This window comes from Anoplophora glabripennis, unplaced genomic scaffold (genome assembly GCF_000390285.2).
Source record: "Anoplophora glabripennis isolate ALB-LARVAE unplaced genomic scaffold, Agla_2.0 scaffold639, whole genome shotgun sequence".
Lineage (NCBI taxonomy): Eukaryota > Metazoa > Arthropoda > Insecta > Coleoptera > Cerambycidae > Anoplophora > Anoplophora glabripennis.
In genome coordinates, this window is record NW_019416719.1 from 192,200 (window position 1) to 219,644 (window position 27,445).

The 27,445-nt window shown below is 33.3% G+C and overlaps 1 protein-coding gene across 3 annotated transcripts in view; it reads right to left on the reverse strand.

Annotated features, from left to right (window-relative positions):
* LOC108913722 (MKL/myocardin-like protein 2) overlaps positions 1-27,445 on the reverse strand; it is a 55,398-nt gene that overhangs the window by 20,250 nt on the left and 7,703 nt on the right. The window contains exon 1 of one of the 3 annotated variants that reach the window (XM_018719324.1): positions 8,277-8,328. The exons of the other annotated variants lie outside the window; for them this stretch is intronic. Within the exon in view, the coding sequence (XP_018574840.1) occupies positions 8,277-8,280 (4 nt within the window). The 5' untranslated portion in view covers positions 8,281-8,328. Of the gene's footprint in view, positions 1-8,276; positions 8,329-27,445 lie in introns of those variants that run through there. 3 annotated transcript variants of the gene reach the window in all.

The following is a 27,445-nucleotide window of genomic DNA, read 5'->3' on the forward strand; positions in this document are numbered from 1 at the left end:
CTACTTTCGTATTATAAAGAACTGCTTAGCGGGAACAGACCATGAAAGAATTGAAACCGAGACACGTACGTGTGGTACATAGGGCAATATTTATTTGTATTTATCGTTGTTAACTCCCGAAGTTGTTTTATGGGCTAAATAAATATAGTGTGTATCATGTGTATTAAAATAAGCAAATACGGTTCTACAGAGGAGTATATAGGCTATATTTTACCCAGTATATATACAATTTGTGTAACATAAATACGTACCTACTATATACTTTTAGCGAAAATAAACCCGTAAATATTTACAGGATACAGGCCTACTAAATTCGTAAAAACCCACTATTTTTTTAGATATCGCCTTAAGATAATATAAACGTGTACTGCTGATTAAATAAAATACGCGTGCATATTCGCCCTTAAAACGTCACTAACTAAACAATTAGCGACTACTAAGAAATAATAATTGATATTATACCATTAAAAGACAAACTTTGCTATAAAAAAACTTTAAAAATCACTTATTTTGCTTGAAACAATCTCCCAAAACTTTTTGCGGTACCAAAAAAGTTATTGGTGAATCAATCTTCAAATAACTTGTTTTTATGTTGTTCACCACAATTCGGGATATTAAAAACTTTCATTAGGGGAACAAAACAATTAGTGGAGTCAAGATAGCTTAAATTATTTCGAAATAATTATGGGAAGCATGGATCGCCCGTCTCATTTTTCGTACGTTAGAAAAAAATTCTACAGCCCTCAATTCGCATTTTAGAAAAAAACTTTATTAACATTTTTTATGTAAAGTTTCCTGTTCTTTCGAATGGCGCAGGTAATTTTTTTTAGAAAATTATATTTTTTAATATATTTGGCAAAAACTGTAATTTTGCAACTAATTTGTTAAATAAATAATTTAGCGTACACTCTACAGTTGGTAACTTTTTATATGCTGTTTATGACAACTTTGCAAAGCGGAAAATAAAAAGTTCTCTCTTCCCGTAATTTTCGCTAAGTCAAAATCTATTTTGACCCCACTAAACGGCATTATCTTAAAGACGGCGATAAATTTACCGAAACAGAAGCTTTGGACAAAAAATAATTCGATCTAACCCATTTAAATTAGTTCGTGATCATACTCCAAAATAACTTCGGCCTAACTATTTGGCCAATAGTCGATAGAAGGATTAGAGTTGGCGACAGCAAAAAATTTAACAATTTTTCGCAGCAAAACTTCAAAGACTTTATTGGCCTGATGTGACAAGGCAGCTGCTCTTAGAATTTTTGTGCAATTTTTTAAATATATTTAACTTTTGATCGCGGCATAAATAATAAAATTATATCGATGACATGGTGCAGATGGTGAACCCATTTTATTTCAAACGATTTTTTTTAGGGAAGTTAGATATAAGTTAATATTCAGTCGGAAAAGGCTGGAAATTATCAACAGAATAATACTAGAGAGCAATGAAGACAAGAAATCTGAGGAAATTCAGTAGAATTGTACAGATGAGCCGATTTAAATTTTCGTATAAAAGAAAAATTAATTAATTATTTAACCTCAAATTTTGACCTTTGACCCCGAATAACTTTTTTGGCACACATGGGATCGGTGGGGACTTTTGAGACTTAATTTCAAATGGTGTATCCAAGGTCTCCACCAAAATTGAGCTCTGTCGGAATTTTTGTTATGTGACCACTATTTTTATGACTAATTTGACCGGACTACTGTCAAGTTGCTAATTAGTAAATTACATAGACTCTTTAGCAACTGCCCATACGCTCCGGCAGTTGGCAGTTTAAAACCCCGATATTTCAAGAACCTTAGGAATTCGGAAAAAGTAAATACAATCATTTTTGCTTAATAGGCCAATCATTATAGCTTTTTTTCGGGAAAAAAATACTATTAGAAGTTTATCTGCGGAATATTGTTCAGAAACGTGTTATAAACAAAATATCAAAAAATCAACTCGAGACTAGTTGGGAAACTTTGTTAAAACAATGGTCAAAATTATGAAAAAGTAGTTTTTCGACTGGCGTAAAAAAACTGTTAATCATAGAGAAAAAAAGGTTTATACAAAAAGGTAGGTATTAAATAAATCTGTAAAATAAGACAAGTCCGATTAAATTCCGATAATTTATTTATGCGCAAGAGCTCAAAAATGGTCGAAATTGTCCGCTTTTTTCAATTGCTAATAATTAATGCAATTTTCATCGCAGACACTTGTAATTCAAGATTTTGAAGCCTTTTGCAACCCCAATAAGTGGTAAAAATTTCAGCCCAAAAACTTCATTAGCTTGGCGTTGGCGGAATTTGTTATCTAAGAAGATGCTATTTTCAATTCATTTTTCCCAAGCCCACAGGCGTTGTAGGGTTTCGATCATTAGTTGTTTTTGTACCTAAATAGTTGTATTGACATATGCATTTACTGATAATTTAATTTTTCAAATTTAATTTGTTTAAAAATGACTGAAAAAATGTTAATATTTATTACATCGTTAAGCGTGCATGCTAAGCCTCGCCTTCCCCACTCGTTCGCTAGACCAAGTAATAGAACGCATCGCCGCTATCTTCTTTTTCGAAATTTTTCCAAATTTCGGCTCTTAATATTAATAATTAAGGTCACTGCGATTAAATAAATAAAAAAAATTATCTCAGCTTCTAATCAACTTACAACAACGATTTTTTTTTAAATTCGAAGAAAACTAAAGTAAAGAGGTTACTATTTTATTTTATAATAATTACCTATCTTAACAATTTAATAAATATTAACATTTTTTCAGTCAATTTTAAACAAATTAAATTTGAAAAACTAAATTCTCGGTAAATGTCTATGTCAATACAACTATTTAGGTACAAAAACAACTAATGATCAAAACCCTACAACGCCTGTGAGGTTGGGAAAAATGAATGAAAAATAACATCTTCTTAGATAACAAATTCCGCCAACGTCAAACCAACGAAGCTGTCGAGCTGAAATTTTTACCACTTATTAAGGGTGTAAAAAGCCTCAAAAATTCTGAATTACAAGTGTGTGCGATGAAAATAGCATTAATTATTAGCAATTGAAAAAAAACGGAAATTTTCGACCATTTTTGAGCTCTTGTGCATAAACAAATTATCGGAATTTAATCGGACTTGTCTCATTTTATAGGCTTATTTAATACTTACCTTTTTTGTATAAACTTTTTTTCGCTATGAATAATAGCTTTTTTACGTGAGTCAAAAAAACACTTTTCCATAACTTTGACCACTGTTAAAACAAAGTTTCCCAACTAGCCTCGAGTTGATTTTTTGAAATTTTATTTATAACAGGTTTTCGAACAATATTCCACAGAGAAACTTCTAATAGTATTTTTTTCCCGAAACAGGCTCTTTCATGTGTATAATGACTGGGCTATAAATTTCATCATAGAATTCATATAAAATAAAACAAATGAAAAACGATCCCTGAAATATTCACTCCAGACAAGACTGCCAGTTTACGCCATCCGCAAAGTGTAAATAAATAAATTCCGCCATTAGCCTAGAAAATCAGGTAGGAACATGTCGAACACGCGGCCGCAAACAGACAAATCACATCTGCTAGATAACAAATATGAGCGGGGGACGATGCAGTTCGGTTGTATCCGCACGGATTAAACTGATTCATGCAGTGATTAAACCCAGCACGAGTACAATGGTTTTGGGACACACCGGCGCGATTAGTCGTCAATTAGCCAGGTTGAGTAATGCTGCAGGTGACGTCCAGTCTACCGAGTGTGGCGAGCTGTTGTGATGAGCGCGCCGTGGGGCCAGTTGGCAGTTGGCAGGCCCCGCGAGAGCTGCACTCCCTCGCACACGCTACTATATAAAAATAGTATCACAGTGGCCCCTGGAAGCGGCCGCATACCCATCACGACTTGTGTACGCTTGTCGAGGAGGAAAAATAACAAATGGACGGGACGTGGGCGGTCCCGGTCCCGCTAGCTGGGTATGGTGCACTTCCACCACGCACGTTTACCGCTTCGCACCCGGGCGAGTACTTATGCACCGGCCCGGAATTCGAAAGTTGGGCGAAAAATTATTCGAAAGTGAGGAGAAAAATTCTGAAGAACACGGTATCAGTTTGGTAAAATATATCCTTTAGAAGGAAGACTTCCAGAAAGTCGCAAAAAATAAGAGGCTCCTGACATAAAATTCGAAAGGGGGTAAAAATAAAAAAAAAAAGAAAACATACCCACAAAAGGTTCGATTATCACACAATGTCTAGTTTCCTGGAAAACAATTAAAAACAATGAAATTAGACAACAAAGATGTACCTAATTAGTTGTACTAGCTTTTATTTGTCTAAAACAATTATATAAACCAGCGACATGTCGAGAACAACCTTTTCATTTTCATTTGGTTGTTTTACAACAGATCTCTGAAAAAAATATCGTATATTCACATATCTTGATCTCGCGAGGTTGTACGTTTCTCACGATCGTGGGACTATAGCTATTATTTTGCACTTCGGTTACATAAATATATCAGTTAAGACTATTCTTTGATGTAGCCAGCTTGTTCGCTCACAACACACATCTCATTTTGATTTATATTTCGAAATGCAACGGTTTCAGTCGTGAATTTTTCATTATAATAATAATTAATAAGCAACTAATGAATAACACCAATATTTTTCTTTTAACTTTAATTTTACATATTATTTAACACTTTGTTTTTAGAACAATCGAGTCTATTCCATTTTAATTTGATTTTTTTTGTTGATAACAGTTTTCGCAGTTTTAAACCAAACGTTAATGAACACACAATTCATAGTTGCATCGTCCTGAAAAGAAAACGATAATTAGTGCTATAAAGAAACGACAGGTGGTATCACTATACTTCAGATAAACCTCTGGGTGAACACAACAAATAAATGGTATATGTATATCCAAAACATATTCTACTAGATTAAAAAGCATTCGATTATCCAGTGGTGCAACATCACAAGTCATGATGCAGATCCTTAGGAAACAACAAAAATTTAAGTAAACAAATTTTAAAAAAGTAAAAATATAATTCGTAGTTGTATCGCGCTGAAAATAATAATTTTACGCTACCGCGGGTGCATCCTCTTTCCCAACAGTCTGTGATACTATACTACAATTATTACACATACACGCGCTGCGACTACTAAAAATAACACGCGTACCCTCCCCCTACTGTCATGACCGTACGGAAGTAACGGGATTACCCATTGCCTCCGTACGGAAGTAATTCGCAGGCTCGTTTAAAAAAAAATTGACAACACATTTGCGATTCGCGTTTCAAGGCTAATTCTATTTTGTTTCCAATTCCAAGTTTTGGAGAAATAGATAGTCCTTAAATTTAATTTTCTCAAGTGTCTTAAACAATGGCAAACAGGTTCGTTTTTATGAGATACTAATTTAAGTTATTAATTCATTTAATTTTGACGATATCCCAGTCAGTTCAATAATAACACTGCCTTACTCACATAACTACCCACTTAAAACTGTAAGTTTTTAGCATATGCAAGCTGTCATATTTGTACAAGACAGATGATTTCCATCATAATCGAGTTTGCTAAAAACACACTCGTACGTTTATTTCATATTGAGCCAATGACAGTGCTTAGGCTTAGGGAATTTGAAAAGCAATTTTGGGATGCCCAATACATGATATTACTTTAAGTGGGAAGTCAGTTTTTTATGGGTACCAGTGCGTGTTCTCGGACTTGGTAATATATTTTACATGACTTATTGAATATTAAAACTATTATTGGTACGTGGTCAGACATGCCTTACTAATTGTAATTAAAATTGATTTGTTTTGAAATAACTATGTTTGCAGTTTTATAAAATGTACGTAACAAAAAGTAAATATGTTTAGTTTGTGGATCTCGGTGTCAATGACCTAGTTTAGATGAACTACACAGTATTAATACGCCTGATGCGAAATAACAACAGGGAGCTAGATGAACAAAAAGCAAACGGTCACACATTACTAAGTTGTAATCAAAATTAAAGAAATTGTTTCATAAAATAAGTACATGTCCCCCAAAATTACTTTATGAACACATCAATTATGATTAGAGGTTTATATTATTGTAGTTCATTAATTTATGTTATAAGAATAAATCAAGATTATCCATTGCCTTTACAGAATTATGAAATAAGAGCTACAAATAATGCATTTACTTGAATGATCTCATCTCCAAAGAAATATATTTTTTATGCTCAAAAAATCTTTATTAATTAATCCAAAGTAACTCGAACGCCGAACCGAGCCCTTGCCAAAATCAAAGGTCAATATTCGATACAATTTTCTGACGCTTACATCTTTCACTGACCTAGATAACGTTCTTAACAGTTGAACGGACACCACGTCCATGAACAATGTTAATGTTAAACGTTTATAAACGAAAATAGTACCTCCGTCGCAACGTTTCGAGCAATTTGTATCCTTTAATAATTGACGCCGTCGGTTTTTTGATACGAATAGGACCAAGAGCATGATTCAGTCGGTCTCTAAAATATCTTTCGGGTGTGACATGGAACAGTAAACAATCTCTCAGCTGCTACGACTATTATCCCGATCCCGCGGTGGTTTCGACACCATCCTCCGTAAAATTAATCACTTTCTGCCCGTCCAGATATAAATTAGATACAAAGTAACCCTATTAGTGGCCGTAACTTTTGCCGTTGTCAATCAGGAGTGTTTGTTTGTCGGTTATCTGCAATCCATTATTTCCATTAAAATTAACTCCAGTTACGCAAGCAGCCGAGAGTGACGAGATAGTTATTTGTTGAAATATATGTGTTTTTCAAAGATGCGTTTAGGATAAACAACCTGAAAAAATATTAGGTTAAATTCTACCTTAAGATTAACCGGAATTAGAATTTTATGATTTGTTAGTAGTTTTTAGTGAAGTAGAGCTCTTAATGCTTATTACAAAACGCACCAGTAACTTAAAATAAGCGCAAATGTGCTAAATTTATAAAATGTGACTTTTACAACCCGTAGTAAATAATTGTGACATATCCACGCACTGAAAAAGCAGTGTAGCTGTGTACCGAATTATTTTAACATATCCTTGAACTTAGGGGAAATATGTTCATCTAAATTTAAATCGTATAAAATCTGTTAGAACAAACTAAAACAACTACAGTAAATACTGCCAAATTTACTAGTCATTTCTTTTTTTACATCGACATAGACATATAAATCCGTATGAAATATGAATGTGTTTCGATACACCTCGAAATATAAGTCACTGGGAACTTTAAATATAGAAAATCAACGTTTGTATTTTTAAGAATATTTTTTCGATAAGCCGTAGTTATATTTGATTTCTTTCTAATGACGAAAAATCTGAAATGGACGCAGATTGCGTGCGCGAAGAAAAATGAAAGAAAACAGGTGGAATAGACTGTTAGATACAAACAAACCGGTGGAAATAGTGGAAACTGTAACGCTTATTAATCGGTCTGAAGAAATAGGACATAAATATGCTGAAAGCAACTGGGGGATTTCAACACGAAAACAGAAAATTCACGAGATTTATTCGTTAGCTACGAACAAATCAGTCGAGGTAATATTTCTAAATCAAATTCGCCACAGATGTTAAAAGAATACCTGAAAGGATCCGAAAATTTAACAAGAATATTAATTACACTGCTAAAGTGTCAATTAAAACTTTTGTATAATCAAAAGTGTGTTGAAAAGCTGTTTAATTATTAGTTGGATTTCATCCGAAGGTTAATAAATATGTTATGATATATTCGAAAACAAGGTCAGGGAATTTATTCTTCAAACAAATTAGAATACAACCTTACGTCCAATCCCCTTTGGAAATAGCTCTCACGTGTCTTATTACATACTCTCAGCTTACCTGTAAAGAAAAATATAGCATCAACATATTTTCAGTATCGAAAGTAATACATTTATCAACAACTACTTTTATTTATTAAAATCTACGGTAGATGTTTCAATTTGTTTAACCACTTACGTTTGCATGTACACAAATTTCAACTAAATAAAATTAGATATTACTAAAAATCCATACGATTAAAGACATTAAATTCAATTATATGCACTTTAAAATATTGTCCAAAACAAACTGTCATCACGACGTCACAGATATCTCGTTTATTAGTTAAATAATTTTTAATAATACAAAAAAATAAATCAAACTCGCGTTGGAAAAATATTATTGTTTACTTATAACGCAACAACAGCTTATTAAGAGCCCACACCTTTCGAAATATCCATTATTTTGGATGACAAGTGCATCAGGACTGTTAACTTACTCATAAATGCAACTCGGTCTCTATAACTGTAAACATATTAGACGTATCATGAAAAATTGGAGGAATGCGCGAACAACTACTACTGGCACAAGTCCTTCTGCAATATAGAACCCGGTTCATAGTAAACATCTGACGCAAATTACAGTCTCCTATATTTTTCGGTTCATTAATGATATACAAAAGCGAATATGACATCACACCGATGACTATCAAATCTCGACGTGATTGATTAATTAAAAACACCATATATCATTTGTCGTTTGGTCTAAATAACAGGGTCTGCAAATTCAAATAGCTTTCCTTAATAAAAATTTCGGTAGCAATTCTATTATTAACTTGTATAGTAGTAACTGTTTTGATTCGAAGTGGAAAATTCACTGCACGTCCTGACATCAAAGGCTTCGGTGGTGGGTGGTTGCCGCCCGGCAATTGTTTTTCGTGTGCTGAAATTTATCTCTTAAGGAGTTTACACAAGGTATAAAAGCTTATTTTTAATGTGAGTCACTCCGTTTTTCATATACTGAAGCAGCACTCTCTTAAATGTACATTTTTTCGACACACCTTAATCATCTAACTTATCGTTAGCTATAATTTTGTTAATTTTAGAATAGAGCGGAAATCTCTCGCGACACAAATGTTTTTTTTTTTTTCGGCACATTTTTATTTTTGGGATTTATTTTGAAAAAAAAAATGGGATATAAATATTTTTCGGCGTTACATAACACCATTCATGAATCCCTTGGGCATCATTTGTGACTTTCTCTCCCACACGGCCGCCGGAATAAGCGCCGACAAATGCCATTCATTAAATAATAAATCGCGTGACATAGCAGGAGAGATGGCTGAGATTGAGGACCGTTCCGGCGGCCGTAAAAAATATAATTGGCTAGTTTCACTTGTTTTATTTTAATGCGCGTACTTCAGATTTCGGCAGAAATTTTTTAGGTGGGCGAATAACGTATGAATTTGTTGACCGTGAATAAACGGCGATTTTTTTTATTATTAGAACGGTTTATAATGGAACAAAAATAACCCCGCAAAGATACTACACAACGAATCGAACGAGCTTGAAGAACGACAAAATGACATAACATTTATTTGCAAAATAGCAAAGAGTATGCCCAACTCCAGTTGGGTGTACCGTTAAAATGAAAGAAATAATGTTTTTTACGACAAAAGTTAGTAAATTAAAGTTCACTAGCTCATAAGTCACTGCTCATATACTCACGTCCTTAGACAGAAGTTGATAGTATATATTTCGATAATTTCTTTCAATTCAAATTCATGGGTAGATTCCCGAAGCAAATATATTGCGATTTAGGCGAACTTACCTTAGTCCAAAAGTTGATAGTTAAAGAGATACAGGGTGTTAAATGTAAAATATTATTTTAGTTTATTTTCACTTATTTCTTAATAAATGCAAATATCTACACAAAAGTTTGGGGTTTGGGGTTCTTTGGATAGAATTGAAATTTGTTCACATTTTGGGTATAGTTCATAGAGGGCGCCAGCTGACGTAGATTGAAGGTGTTGGAAACGACATAACTTTTTTATACTTTAAGGTATCTCATCTTTGGTATCAAATTCTTATTTTCCAACTATTTTTACACAAAAAAGTTAGACTTTATGAAAGTAGCTCTGGTACCGTTTCCTAGATATCTGGCTTTTAAACTTCCAATGCTAATAGTTGAAATAATTAAAATAATTTAGAAACGCCAAAAACAAGGGTTTATTATGAATCAAAAATTGTAATGAACAGGAAAATAGTAAACATTAGTAAAAAATATGCCTTTTTGACAATAATTGCTCAAAATGTCCACCTTTAACTTCAATACATTTATTTATCAACACGTTTATTAAAAGATTGTCTTATTTTAAAGTCTAAATCCTTAATGCGAAATGACTTTGCAGCATTTAAAACTTGCTACTAAAGTTATTCTCAAGTGTTTATAGTTTCTCCATAAACAACTGATTTCATATAACGAAAACCTCGGCATTCTATCTCACATTTATGTATACGAGTATACAATTTAAATTGTAAGCTAAGATGTAATTTTAATTAAATTAACTAAATTAATAATGCCTGTAGGTACTTAATTGTAATTTATTGCAACAGCATTGGAAGTTTCAAAGCCAAATATCTCGAAAACGGTGCGAGATAGCTACTTTAATAAAGTATACCTTTTTTGTGTACAAAAGTTGAAAAATAAGAATTTCTTACCAAAGATGAGATACGTTAAAGTACAAAAAAGTTATGTCGGTTTAACACATTCAATCTACTGCAGCTAGCGCCCTCCATGAACTTTAACCAAAATGTATACAGATTTCAATTCCTCTACTCAAAGAACTCCAATCCTGAAAATTTTGTGAGGATATTTGCATTTGTTAAGGAATAAATTAAAGAAAACTGAAATAATATTTTACATTTAACACCCTGTATCTCTTTAACTATCAACTTTTGGACTAAGGTAAGTTCGGCTTAATCGCAATATTTACTTGGGAAATCTACCCATTACCTCGGACCACCCTGTATATTTAATGTGCTAGAAATTATTTAATGGACATCCCAATAATAAGACAATTCTCCTTCACAAAAAAAAAAACAGATATGTATATGTACTTCTGAAGAAAAACAATTCTTGTTTTTTTTTTGGTTTTTAGGTCAAGTCGCCGAAAAATCGAACACACACCACTGTGTATCCGAGACGGCGTGAAAATTTTTTCACGATTGCTCATATAAACGTTAAAAAAGAGTAATGTTGCATAAATAAATAGAACTTAAATTGAGAGCACCAAAATAGATATTCTAAATGTGCAGTTCGAGAAAATTTTATAAAATAAATACTACTTTGAAGTTGCAATGATTTATATTCCGATAAACGCAAAAGATAGAATGATTATCCTTGCCCCCCATATTGACAGACAATGGATTTCAAACGGTAGCACTTTTTTTTTCAAGACAAAAAACAAGATTTAATTTAATTTTTTTGACAGGTCGTTATTAGATATTTAAATTATTATCTGACAGGGTAGAGAAATTGCTTTGAATAACCCAGCACAGTAAATCAATAAATATTAACGTTTAACCTAAATGAAATATGAGATTTAAAAATATATACACAGGGTGTCCCATTGAAGACGGATCCTTCGAAAGCTAATATCAATAATACAAAATAAAAGACCACACCAAATCACATTTTAAAATTGCCAGATCTAATGGAGAATCTGTATTTGTATATTTTAAAGTGCCATATAGACGTGCTAGCAGGATTCGATTGGAATAATAATTATTCCAGGATATAAGAGGTCTACATTTCCAAACGATTTTTTTTTAGAAAGTCATAATGCTTAACAATGAAAATTTGTATGTAAAACTAATTTAAGAAAATCTGGGCGTACTTCAGGAATACTTATTATATACACGCTGAATCTTTAAAGGCCGTCGCAATTGCAAAATTTATTTTCCCGGCAGCACGCTCGATGACAAAGCCGCTGTCGATTGAAAACATATAGTTATTCTCGCAGAACTGCACTAGCTGTATCTGTAGATTTTCGTGTTTTGATAAATGTGAAGGTTTCAAAGCATTCTTGAATATAAATGTACACGTTCATCCTTGGCTGTGGTACAGGTAGCTATTAATATTTTGTTTGTACGGTTTAATAGCAATATGACTTATTTTCGTATCAGCGATGGGACAAAAAAAAACTACGACTGTCGGAGCTTTATATATCATAGGGCCAGAAGTTGTGTATTGTATAGGTATAAGGAACAGTGTTATAAAATGCTGTTTTTTTTTAAAATTTTTTCCAAAGTTTCACAAAATATAAAAATGTGAGGAAGTAGTTTTCACTAAAAATCGCTGGTTAATGATGGGGTGCTGGCTTTTCTGTTTACATTGAAAGCATAATCTTCCAAAATGTACGCTAATTGGTCGACAGTCGAGGACTCGTCTCTATTCTATACTGTCTAAATCATCTTTTACAGGTAATATCTGGATTCTGGATGAGCAACTAAAACTTAAAAATGTCTAGATAAATTATTTTCAAATTGCAGATTTATGACGTTAATATACCAGTCTAGAAAAATGATATATTACTGCACTGCGAATTAGAAATACAGATAAGATAATGGTCGACATTTTACTTGGTTTGTTTGTTGTTTAAGTTAGATCTACGCTTTTTTTAGATACATACATAATTCGGTTACGTAAAAGTAAATGAAAATCGGTACTAGCACTAACGAATAGAACTTACCTAGTAAAGTGGAAATTATTTTTAGAAACGTTTGACCCACATGCTATTCTCCATAATGTGCGTTAAAAAAAGAATAGTTAACAGAGATTTAGTTTTTTGGGACACACTTGTTTGTGGCCAGACTATTTGAGAACTACAAATTAACTTATTGGGAACGTTGGAATAGTAATCCAAATCGATAGGACAGCGATGGCATTAGCAAGAGACAATCTCTAACCGTCATTTTTGCATAATAATTTTACATTGTTTGTTTGCAAGACGTAAATGTTTTGTTATTTGAATTTTATTTGTTTTAACGTATGAGTCACGTCATAGTAAAAGTTTACCGCGAATAGTAACTTGTAAACAAAATTTTCTCCAAATCCACTCATGAATTTTGATGCCATGAATCTCATTCTAATTGTAAAGATGAGATAATCGTTTCAGATGATCATGATTCAGTAAAATGTTATGGTGACATTCATTTTTTATGCGAAAAAATCTTCAACAAAAGGATAAATTAAATTACATAACGCATTGTCTTCGATCAATTAAATATAATTTAGTACGCGTAATAATAACGCTCAAAGACATTCGAGAGGGGTGCCAAATGCATATAGTACTTCCGCCAAGTTCATCAACCGGCAAAAAAGAAGTGGGACGCAAGTAGAGTAAGACCTAGTTAAACCAGCGGTAAAAATATTTTCAGGTTCGGCTTATAAATCAGGCAGAATTACGCCCATCGAACCTGCCTCGCCTCCAGAAGGAAGTTAAAATTGTTCGCGGCGAAGTTGTTCAAATATAGTTCATATTTGCATAAAACAAATTGAGATCTTCCTACACAAGACTGCTATAATTATGGAGACCTTGGGTACACCATTAGAAATAAAGTGTCAAAAGTCCCCATGTTTTATCAAAAAATAAATTGTTCTATTGCTGTTTCAATTATAAGGACATCTGCGTCATTTTGACTAAGGGACTGGGTTTCTTTTGAGTGTACATTCTCAGAATGGTATAGTTTATACATACAAGAGACACAAATAGGCATTTTTACTTGCATTAAGTGCCTGACTCCTTCAACTTTTAGAATCGCGATATTTCAGGAATGGTGGTTCTTAGAAAAAAAAGTAGAAGGACCATTTTTGTAGATAATTTTCAGATCTATAATTTTTGTCAGAACTACTTTTTTGATAAAACTTACCGTTTTCGAAAAAAATTCAAAAAACCTCAAATTTTGACTTTTGACCCCGAATAACTTTTTTTAGCACACATGGGATCGATGGGGACTTTTGACACTTTATTTCTAATGGTGTACCCAAAGTCTCCACCAAAATTTAGCTCTGTCGGAATTTTCGTTATTTGACCACTATTTTTATTACTAATTTGACCGAACTATTTACCAAAATTGAATTGCCCAGAAGGCTTTGCGAAAGAGAATGATAAATTACCTGTTAATAAAATCCAGCCATTTTTTACTATAATTTACGAAGTATCCATTCGAAAACCGGCAAGGATTAGTCAGAAATTATATTTTCTTAAAAAAAATATGCATTTCAGAAATACCCAGTGGCGGTTTTACCATAAGAGCTGCGGAGCTGCAGAACACATAAAATTTTATGTATATAATCATATTAAATGTCAACAAAATATTTAAAGAATCCAAATGTACTCGCGCTAAAATAAATCTAGGAGCTTATATTATTATTTATTGCGACGCGAGCTACGCTCCTTAATATATGCAACCTCATATACACAATGTGTGGACAGCGGACAATTATATGCGTCCTTTGTTTTTATTGGCTGATCAGGCATGTGACCCAGTACACGGAGATAGGGGCTTTTGCGGCTGCAATAGTCACAGCGCTGCAGTCTGCACTCTGTAGTAAATGCAGTAATATTTCGTACTTGGTATGTGGTGGTTTATTTCCGTGAGCGGCACGTGTGAATATTTTCGTTTAGGCATCTACGGATATTATAGTTATTAAAATGAATAGCGTTTCGTTTAAAAAAAAACTTTGTTTGGTTCTCTGCCTTATGAGGATAAACTAAAAATAAAAGAAGTAAAAGTTATAAAAAAACAATAATGTATACACAAAAGCAGAGTGGGTGTGCGGGTGTGATTTAAAATATTCACTGTATTGTTTTCCGTGCTTACTTTTCGGTGGGGATAAAGCATGGACAATATACAGTGTGAAAGATTTAAGTCATTACGTCTTTAGGTAAAATAAACATAAGAAGTCAGTTAGATTCTGCATATTGGGATAATATACGGAAACATATGAACAGGTAATGAAAAATCGTAATGTATTATTTAAAATCATAGATTGCATAAAATTTTGCGGAGCTTTCGAATTAGCACTTCTCGGACACGACGAGACAGAAAATTCGGACAACCCTGATGTGTTTCGTGGACTCATAAATTTTAGTGTAGATCTTGACGACATTTTAAAAGAACATCTAGCCACATTGGTATGACCGGGATTTTCTGTGATTGTACCGGGAATTAGCTGTATGGTCCCGGATTTCGGATTTGCACGTATAACTCCCGGAATATAATATAATGTACATATATATATAAAAAAAGATAAAGAAAAAATCATAACACGCCGAGGAAAATTAAAATTCGTTGAATCGTTGGTAAATTTCACAAACGATTTTTTTTTTATAAACAATATTCAATAATTTAATAAAATATATTTAGTTTATTCCAAATTATTATACCATCAGTAGGTAATTCGTAAATGGATATTTCAAAAAGGTATCAATTTCAAAAATCATTATTGTGAAAATCTGTATTTTTTTTATAAATTCATTGTTCCTTGAAATTCAGAAGTGCCAGGAAAACGCGTGACCTTGAAAATTTTAAAATTTTTAGCCTGCGGCGCCATTTAGAGACTCCGGGCACTTAATATCCCGGAATTCAATTCAACAAATGTAACAACCCTAAGCAGAACACATTCAATCAATGCTCACGCGCCGCCACTGGAAATACCTACAGTCGACAATTCGAAACAGAAACTCTCTCTCAACGGGATCCATGAAGGAGAGTGTATTGCGGAGTTAATAAATCAAACTCAATCTAAACACCGATTAAAATCTGCATTAAGCGAATAACATCGGGCCATTCGTTTTCTTTTAGAGACGCATCTTAGGCCCCCCGAGCATGCAATTCGCGGCATAAAAATTACGTAACGTGTATTTGTTCCGATCAGGATCCCGAAATAACGCATACCTACCTGTAAGTAATTGTAACCATTAGACGGTTTACTAGTAATGCCAAAGTTGTTTAAAATATCTGATTTACATCCAGGCGGGCCTTGCGAGCGACAAGGAGAGGAAATGGTAATGCTTTTTCTTTAATGTCAATCCTTATTTCCAGACATTTGGACGGCGTCCAAAGAAAACTTATTACGCCCGAGAATTAAATCGGGCTGACTATCTGTCACCTCCTTGAGGTTTTCCTCCAAATATGCTTTTCGTTAGTTTATAAAAAGGGAGCCGAGGATTCATTGCCGATATTATCTATAAGTGATTCACGCGTTAAGCGCTCCACGTTGCACATTTTGGATCTTTACTCACTGGGGTATTTTTAGACGTTTTAGTGCTACTTTAGTAATCGCGCCTGTAATTTTTTTTGGCTAAAAGTAGACAACTACCTCCGTGTTTCATGTTTTAAAGCGCGAAAACCGCGGACAAATAAATCCAAACTTATTCGTCACTACCTTAGAGTCATGATTAACGCTAACAAAATTCGTTTTTATTTTGGATAATTATTTATTTCCAGCTGTTGTTTACCGCAACATCAGCAGTTGCACACCCATTTCTTGTCTTTACTTCATTTGATAAAATTTTTGAATTTGAATTATCTCAAAACATTTAAAATAGAGTAAAAAATAACTCGCGTAACGTAACCAGAAATAATTGGAAGCAAATCTATTAGTAGTAGTTTTGTTAGGTGATAACAGAAATATTCTAGATGAAAGTAAGTTAATAAATATTATAAAAAAAATCAAGGAAATGCGTCTAACTGAATATTAATTATCAAATAACTCAAAATTATGTGCTTTACAAGCTTCCCGGATATATCGTGTTAAAAAATTTGGTTCGAAACGTTCAAGTCAATCCAAACGGCGACGGATGACATTTTTCAATTTAAAAAAAAAAACTAGAACAGATCGACAATATTTCAAGAGTGACAATTTAGCGACTGGAAAGCAAAAGAATTGGTGAAGTGCCAGAGACGAAAAGGAAGACACCTTCTTGTCGTTCTTAGAACGTAAATCCGGCATATCTAAATAATATTGAAATTTAAAGCGTTTATTTAAAGATTGCCGTTAATATTTAACATAAATGTGAATCCGCAAGTGTAGGTATTGCATCTCATAAAAGTTGGTCGAAGCAACGAAAATCAAATTAAACGAGGATTTTAATTATATGAAATTATTTTTCTCTGTCTCATTAAAGCCGCATTTGAGAATTTAAGGCTTTTGCGCTCGCGAAAATTAAGCATCCGCAGAGAGAAATGCTGCTCCCGGGGAAATTTAAGAGTTATAAAAAAATAATTTTCGTGTGACTCAAATAATACTGCATCAAGACGAGATATATAGGTACAGCGTGTCCCACTAGTGCGGGAAAGTCCAATATCTATTTAAAATGAGGAATATATGGATTTTTCTTTTTACTGTGTTGCCACATTTCTCGGAATGTACAAATTAAAAATATATTCAACTATACAGGGTGTTCCACTTTTCCTGGACAGATACCAACTTTGGTTTTTTAAATGGAAACACACATTTTTTATATTTTTTTCGGATTCTACATCAAATATAAAGGGTACTTTGTGTAGAATAGTTTTATTCGAATATTCACAGTTTTTGAGATACCTCGCTTGAAAGGTTTTTCTAGTCGATATTGGCTGCTTACATTTTCTGTTACTGACAGGTTATACTAATAGCTACTAAGCCCATTTTTTTATCAGATGTTTAGTAAGGATGACTCTTCCGAATCACGCTCCAAAAACTGGCCTGCGTTATACAGGGTGGCCAAAATATCATTTCAAAATTGCCAATTGAAAAATTGAAAAATCTCGATTTTTTTAAATACAACGCCCTGTATATTTTCATACCATGAGATGCAGAATTAAATTCTCTACAACTTTGCTATACCTGCTCCTATACCAAAATTCATTAGTTTTTCATGAAATCTCATTTCTATGAAAAAATGCGAAGTTTACAAATAGCTTATTGTAAAATAACGTGGTAGGCTCCTGTCCAAGGATAATCTGGATAATTTTCGATTCACTGCTCACTCTGTCTCAAGAACTGTTATTAGAAAAATAATTATATGAAATTATTTTGATGAATGAATATTTCTATTTGCGTTAATAAATGTTACGAAAAATGTTACGCGATGATTTTTCCCACGCCTAAAGTACGTACGACAATAAAATATTTAAAGTCTATTTTCGCATTTTCGTTAAAATGACTCACACCTTGTATTTTTAACGTGCTTGTTTATTACTAAAATAGTTATATTTAAAATCACACAGAGAAATATTGAGTTATTAACGTAACAAGTAGGAATAACATAATTTTTCAAAACACCTTCCCATTTGAAAATAGACGATACGAAGGTGGAGGAAAATGTGTTGGCCTCAGTAGTATAAGGCTTACACCGAAATTTATCATCTAACAGTGGGACAATTAACAAAGAGACAAATTTAAATATGAAAACATTAAAAAATTGTACTGAATTTTTATCTCCATCTCTAAAAGCTTCTATTTCGGTACAACGGGAATTTTGAATGATGCTATTTCTGTAAATAATGTCTATTTATAATTTTCGTTAGTCAACCGCGTCAAAAAAAGAGTAAGGCTGCTTTCCTATACGGTTCAATAAAGACAGATATGCGGCATTATGCGAAATAATTACCCAAAGCAACGCGTAACGTTACCTATACTTGCCCGACCTTGCGTCCTACGCCAATCTTGTTGATGTGACAAAATAGAATAAAAAAATCACGTAGAGAGGCCAAAGGAAAAAAAACAGCAGAGTGAAATATGTTTATGTTAATTTTAAACGTCCATAAAACCGCAGAACAAAACGGGAAATACTAAAGGATTTATGTATTTACTTTTAAGACTATACAAAGCTGTTACCTAATCATTTTGTTATGTTTTGGACATTCTGTTCCTTGATAATTAAAATATGGTTATTCGAGTGTCTTTGAAAGCGAAATTTTCGTATTTACTTGTGTTCGTAGAAACTGAACAAGAACATTGTTATTCACGCAACTTGCAAAGCTTTATCAGATGTGTTAGTGCCGTTTGGAGGCTAAGTTCAGTCATATGTCGTTAATCTACGGCGAATGCCAACAAAACGCTGAAGAGGCATCGCATTTTCTGATGAGGTTTCATACAAACACTAAAAGGAAAACCTCCTCGTGACACCCCGTTCAATGATTTTGCATCAAATTTAGGCGAAAGCCAGCCGTGAATTTACGATTCAAATAATTTTTCCCGTGTTGAATGTATAATTTATAATCGTGGTCATTACATTCCTTTAAAGGCAGCAGTAGAACTGGTGTTTATTCGACGAGAAGACAATTATATGAAGTTAACGTTGGGTAATAAAAGCAAATAAACAAATAAATACCGATGTCCGTCGTGTAAGAAAAATCAACCATGTGAAAATAACTACCTTGAAAGTGTATACTCACCGAAGAAGTAACATTCGACATATAAGTAGACTCACCTGGAACAAAAAAAAATGAATCGTTAATATTGCAGCGAGGAGCAAGTTTGGTTGGATATTGTATTAGTTAATCCAAATAAAACAATAGTTTGCTGCTGGCGGATTTGTTAGTGGCATAAAAGGCAAATCAAGTACTATTTCAAAAGCAAATCTGGATTGAAAATTATTTTTTAGAATAGTAAACAATAAACCACTATTCCTTTATGTATAATGGTCCTCTATATTGCATAACAAGGACAACACTTTATTTCAACAACTCACGTACGGTTTAGGGTAAGTCCAGTGTAACCAGTAATTATTTTACTTTCATTCTCTTTCTGCCATTTGGGATTAGAAAGAGATCGAAAAGTCATACCAGTTGCTTGTACTAAATTATAATATATTTGGGTTCTCGTATTATTCGTCGTTGTTCGTAAACCTGATCTACGTTTTGGACGACGTTATTGAAACGATTCTTATAAAAGTACAACATATGCGTTCAACTATCGCGCCAACAATCAAATAACAAAAATTAGCAGCCAATTGGGATTTTCAGCGGTTCGTAATTTAAAAATTCTGGCGTATCCGAGATCCTCCACGTAAACAATATAAAACTGATTGGGCTGTCGTCAACAATATGGAATTGAATTTCGCGAATAATTATTATACACCGCGTATACTGCGCCGCTGAAAAAGTTAGATGGGAATATTATTTATTTTCGAATATTCGTTTATTTTACACGAAAAAAATACTGAATCTGTTATGCTTACAAATGAGTTTTTAATGAGGCGCCAACAATAACTATGCGATATAAGCGCCGAAATAGTAACTGCAGAATCTGATAAACAATTTCATATCACTGCCAAATACTAAAAACATCTGTCGGGCTCACGAATCAGAGCATACAAGAATACCAACTATGATTTAACCCTTTTTCAACTAAACATCGAAGAATAACCAACATACCGCGAAATAATTGTATTGTAAACATGCATCATACGAATATATTCGATACTTTTGTGAATCTCTTATTTTGTGACATATAACAAATTGTTTTGTAACATCCAGCCTCTTCACTGTTTCAAGAACCAAATAAACAAGCTCACGCCACAAACACTCAAATTCAAATATCCGAGACAAAAACATCAAAATAAATCTTTATATAAACTTCAGCACACTTCAACCAAATACTTTGTGCAACAATATGTCAGATGTCTGCCAAATTATGTCTCCATTCGTCCTCTTTAGACGTTTATATTCAGGCGGGTATTGTGGTGATCTTTTAGAAATAAAACATTTATAACTTTAATAAAGATTAATGCGCCTTCTACTTTTGAATAAACTAAAATAAAAATACATGACATGACATTTTGGGGGTTGGTGTCGTCTTCCAATTTTTTTCAGGACATAAAATAGGGAAAATTTTCGGTGCTATATTTCTATTCTGCTTTCGCTGTTCTTTACGTTATCATTAACCCTAACATCACTAATCGCTCTTCGGGGGAGCGTATGTAATTATTACAAGTTTATTTATGCTCCGGTGCAAGAAAGAATTTTAAATATTTGGCGAATACGAAACATTCTATTAATAGCAAGGCTATACACGTAATGCAGAAAATGATAAGCAACGTCAGATTTCCACACGCTCGACTACAACAGGCGAATATGAGAGAGTAGGGATTCCAGAGAGAGAAAATGTCAAAGTGTTATAAATACATTTTGGAATAATCAAATGAAATATTTCTCTCGACTTGATATCAGCAGTTTTAGGTTAAATTTCTCCGATAAAATGAACTTCCTATGAATTTCTCATGCAAATATTCTAACAAATCGCCTTCATTTTCGAGAAACGACAGTTCTCGTTACGATTTTCAGTAAACTTATTTCTTTGAAGCGCACCAATATCCTCCCAGTTCTAATATGCACTGAAAGCTGTCGATAAATTTATTATCCTCATTTATTATATTCCTTTGAACTTGGATTCTGTCGATTTGAATTTAAGCTGGTCAAGGACCGGCGTAGTATGCAGTACTACTCGTAGTTGAGAATAAACGGTTACGTCACTTCCATAATAGAAACGACCAATGTATTTTAGATAAGACATAATTATTCAACATTTCTCTCACGAGAATTTTAGGTCATTTTGAGCTCCTAAAAGTGAAAATGGTATGTTGTTGATTTCTCCTCTCTTTTCAATGAAACTAAAGGCAAAGAGGTGTATTCGAATGGGCGATGCGTCTGTATAGGCAGTGATACCGAGTATATCACATAAAATCTACACTATCCAAGGATTAGTGGAATAATTACAAATTGTATTCCCCAATCAAGCTTCCACTCCGAGAACAATGGTGCCAGACCTGAAACTATCGATTCTGTTTCAGAAATGTCTGCTCCGTCATATTTCAGATTAATGTCTAAACACAAAAGATCCGTAATGCAGTCCCAGCTCCCTATTGTCTTAAGCATTGAACGACAGAAATCGCACAAAGGACGATCATTCAGATGATAAAAATGAGGTGCATTCATACCGAAACAAGTGTAATTAATTAGCTGGGCGGTATTTTTGTATACTCCTAGGAGATGACAAATTAGAGATTATGCGCCATATTTACCATTACCGTAATTAATTCGTTTTATAAAGTAGGCTTGCGTACAGGGTGATCGATATGTGTTGGGAAATGCGTTGTCATATTTTATATCGATCACTGTGTCGTGTCGACATTTTCTACGTGACCTGAGTAGTTACTTATTTTTCATATATTCCTAAATATACACTTGTTTAGTTGGGACAGTGCCACAACTTTCTGAAAAAGAATTAATCATGGGTTATATCGCGAGTCCTTCGTGTTTTGCAAGACCGAGACTACGAAATGCCAAGATTTAGCGGAAAACTTCTGCCAAAAATAAGATAGTAGTGCAGATTTACTTCTTCTCGCAGTCTGTTTTCATTAATTACTTCGAAGAAGAGATTGTTGAAAAGAAATTTGAGGTATTAACTAACTACTACGTATACTTCCTGAATTTGAATTAAAAAAAAAAATATGCTAAATGAGCCGGTTCTATGAATTCAAGGTATTACTGTAGTCTCCAACTTCCGGAAGCAACTTCACAGAAGCTATCCCGGGAAAGCTTCAACACCGCTATAATTCCATTGCTGCTAGTTGCTATTCAATCATAGAGCTGTCTTTGTTTTCAAGTAATTGATAAAACCGTTTGCCCTTTGTCAGACCACCCAGAAATAGTTCCGGGTTCTACCGCTTCCAAAATGTATCCAATTATGCTGAAAATCCCTACCTTTAACCGGTTCAGTGTCTTCGTATGAAACAAGCCGTATGAGTAAGTGAAAAGTAAAAGTGAAAGGACGCGATCGAGCTTAGCTGTTTACTACATATCGCGGGTGTAGTTCGATGCCTTTAGTTCGCAGAGTAGTTGTTTCTCACAATACCGCTAGTTAAAAACATGTATAAGTACCAAATACACAAGCGAACGAACATATTTCTAAATTAATTTTTATTATATTTACTTTAAACACCACTAAATATACTCTGGATTTAATTTTGAAATATCCTCGAAGAATGTGAAAAAGACAACGGATAAAATATATTTTTTGAACTTGTTTAGTCATTCCAAGGCGTGTAAAAACAAACAAAGCATCACAGAATCATTTGATTATTTTTATTTTTATAAAATCTGCTAACGATATTTTCCCGTAAAGACACAGATTTGCTAACACAGCCGACCAACTCGTAAACTTTTCGTCACGGGATTTCCCGAGTCTGAACACCATCACATAAATACGTACACGTCTAGGTTTTGTTACTGAATTTTCTCGAGAGATGGCACACCACTGTTTATAATACAAAAAAATTGTTACTTAAATCAGAGACGTTAATTCTGGTGCACTTTTTATATTTCAGACAAAAAGACAAGACGCTTTAACACGATTAAACAAATGACTGTAATTATGTCAACGTAAACAAACGTCAACTTGTCAACAAGTAATTTCAGTAGTAAAAATAGATGTTTGTTTATTCATCTCCACAATTATATTACAAATACCCTGAAAATTTAATTATTAAACATTTACTTTTAGCCGCAGTGGTAATTGGTGACAACAAGACTTTTTTTTCAACATATGCGTTATTTTTAGCGACAATAAAAAAACGTTCATAATAGAATAAAATCCAAGGTTCAGCACGCGTTTTCCTTGCCAACCGAAAAAAACATATCTGAAAACACAGTCTAAATAATACCGCTGAAAAAAATCTCTCTAAAACGATTATTTTCGAACGACTTAAGATTAAAGTGCGAACAGATGTTGACAAGTATCTACCTACTGGACCTGGATCAAAAAGTTTGAAATGTATTTAAAAAATCATGCGGTTCTTACTATAAGATGTTATACATAACTGTAATAAATCGAATGGTAATCATCTGGGATACCAGACACTTTAATTGTCGATATATCAAAGTCAAATTTATTTCAACATAACATTCAACACTGGAGAATTTAAATGCCCCAATGGTTGTTTTTCGTATGTTAAGTCCTTATACGTAATCCACGTGCTGATTGTTAGAGAAGTCCCCTTAGGGTTTTTATTTTAAGTAGAATAAAAAACATGTTTAGCTTAAACGTGCTTTTAAAAGTTGCCGAAATACACATGGAATAATATGCGATTCAGAAAGTCTTATTCGTAGAAGAATAAAAAATATGTTAAAAAGCAATAAAAATGTAGATATACCCTCGACGAATTTCGTCAAATAAATATGGCAGAAAAGTTAGATGCAATCAAGAAGAAAGTTTTTTCTTATAGAACTTTGTCGTATTTCCTTTTATTCCGCTTTTTTTCCTGTAGAAAATGAATTTGAAAAGGTCAAGTGAAATAAAATTATAACTACACTACGAATTAATATGAACATCAACAATTACACTACAACTTTTCAATATTAAAATTGTGAACATTTCCTCCACGATCAGAAATAAATTATTTTTTGAATCTCATGCCTAATCTACTATTAATTGATAAAACAAAAAAAATAAAACCATAATGTATTAGACTTGGAGAAATATTTATAAGTCTCATAAATGCATTGTTACCTACACGCACGAAGAATAACAATTATAGTTCTCAGACGTCACAAACTATAACATTCAATATGTAATATAAACCAAAACAAGTATGCAAGATAACAGTAATACCCCATAAATGTTGTCTAAATCTTACAATTTTTAAACAAACAACGAATTAAAACGTATACAAATGTTAAGAAAAATGAAAAATTAAGAGGCAACGAAATTTCTGACTTCTAATAATGTTCCACTTCCAATATAATTTTAATATACTGTTTTCTAATCTAAACGGTGTAGGTACTACATATAAATCACCCAATTATAAGTGAAGTTGGGTTTAATATTGATTAGAAAACCCACAAAGAATAAAATAAATTTTAAACACAAAACATACTGTCTTTGATCATTCTTTATATAAACTGAATGAAATTACGAAAATCAAAAAGCAAAATTAAATTATTGAAACTTGATTATTATTTACAAAGTTCTCTTTAAAGGTCGACAGCATCTTCAGATAACCTCAGGCTCGTCAACCGCTTAAAATTCTACAGAATCTTTGTTTTTTTATATTTATATAAATCGCATCCTATATATCTTCCCCCAGGTCAGCATCATATGATTGATGATGATGATATTTCGGTTTTGCGATAAAATTCTATCCGTGAAGGGCAAAGGGAAACCCATATAACGTTCTGGAGTATCCGTAAAGCGACAACCAATAATAGTGTTTGCCTTGGGTCACCTGGACTCCATACGGAATACCAAAGGGATTCGAAAAGGTTAAATACCCTTATGGTAAAGCACGTTTATAGAAAGAAAAATTGAAATAAAGAACTAATAATGTATCTTGTAAACTGAAGTGAATTGCTCTTTTGCTTCTCTTTTAGAGGTAAATAAAAGCGTGCTACGGAGTAACAAGCAATCGTACGTAAGTCCTTGATCTCAGTCAGCTGCGATTATGAGCAGAATTTTAATAGTTTTCAATGCATATTACGAATTACAATCCGGTCACCGCAAAGGAGTTGTATACCAGGTGTCCATTTTAATGAAAACAGCTATTGATTGCATAGAAAATGTTTAAAATAGAACTTTTTTTCACATCGAAAAATGTAGAATTTTTTTATATCCTTTAATTGTTCTGGTAACAAACCTCGTGATAGAAATGACTGAAAATGACAGACATATTGAACCAAATGTCAGGCAGAACAGCAGAAAAGTTTTATTTTCAACCCCGGAAGGGTTATTTTCATAAATTGAAAGCCCAATTAGGTACCAAAAGTGCCTGAATTTCAAGGCGTCAAATATAATTTAACTCTCATCAGACAAACCGAGCAAGCAAGATATCAGAAAAGAAACACGCAACCATCCAAATTGCAGTAAATATTATTCCGTCGCCGTCTCGCGCGTCCCGGTGAAGAATCGCCTAATCAGGGCCCTAATTAGAATAAATTCGGTCTAAAAGATGTTGAAATGTCGACGCACGTAATTGAAATTGAGTTGGGAGCCTCAGATAAATAATTCTCCGCGATTCGTAGGTAATATGAAAGCAGCAGTTGGATTTAAGCCCGAGTTTGTCGGACACGGTTAGGGAATGTATGCCGCGATATTAATAGACCTCCTAAGATACGTCCAGCGTTGCCGGACGTGGAGATTTTCTTCACGTTTAAGAATAAAGAAACTAGACTTTATTTAAATTTGTGTTTATTTATGAGCATTTACATCAAATATCATTTAGTTTTCACTTTAAAGTGTTACATTTCTATTACGGGAGGAACTTTCTTAAAGAAATTCAGAAGGTGCACATCGTAGTTAGTTGATGTGAAAAAAATCCGATTTTTTTTCCAACAATTTCTCCCTCAAAATAATTCGGAGCATTAAAGGCAAGTTGTGACGTCATACAACTTGTTAAAGGTTAGCCCACATACTTGGCACACAGTCGAGTGGCGTGACGTCACAGATGTTCTCCCAACGAATTAACAATTATTTATCACAGCTGATATTAGAGCTATCGACCTGATTTTTTCACCACATATTCAGGGGTTGAGGGGTTGCGGTAAACGTAAAAACGAATCATAAATTAAATATTACCGGACTGGTCGATTGGATTAACTTCACCTGGCAACGCTGTATACATCCAGAGACGCCAGCGTGACCAACCGGTATTGTTGGACTCTAAATGCACCGACTACCGACTCGATATCGCGGGTTAATGTGGAGGTGTCGACTGTTGCACGTAATTGTATGGCACGACAAAAATCCGCAGGTTACCGGAATAAAAAATGTTACAGGCCTTGGCATTAAAATATCTCCAATGCGTTTAAGTATTAAGCTGCACTGCTTCATACGCAAAGAAAGAATGAAAGCAGATCAGCAAATAAGTGGTAAAGAACACACAAATAACAACAATGCAGAAAATAGTTTCCAATATACATGATGTACAAAAATGTAACACTTATTCTTTCAATATTTTCGGAACATTTATATACATGGTGTTTTGGAACACCTTTATAACTTTTTCAGATTTGGACAAACGATTTCCAATTTTTTTTTTGTAAAACGCACATTTTGCGGTTAAAGTTCATGAACCATAACAAAGAGCATTAGAATAATATAACATTTTAAGCAATACAACAATCATTTTAGGAAAAAGTGTTACTTTCTATGTTTGTTTGCTTTTCCAATAAGCTTTGTATGCTCCCAATTCCATTGCCTTTTTCTATTTCTAAAAACCTAGCAAAAATGTTTCTCACAAATAAACAGCGTTGTACGTATTTATAAACTGAACACAATGTATCGAAATAGATGTAAAAACTGTCAGTTTGTGTTAAATAGTGGAATGAAAGATACAATTCGAGGTCGTGTGTCAGAAATTTGTCAACCAAGTATAAAACATAGCACGTGTTACATGTAGTGTGGGTTAGTAGGTGTAAAATCGTCAGCTCCAGATTTAATATAGGTCAATCTTAGTAAATACAAGGACAACATGAGAAGTTAACAGGGGTAGAAGGTAAGATAGAAGCAGAGAATATTAAAATTAAATAACAAAAGAGTTAAGGATTTTACAGTATTCAAATTTGTGTATAACAATATTTCATTGCTAGGGCCTATTAAATTTACAGATTTAATCCCCAT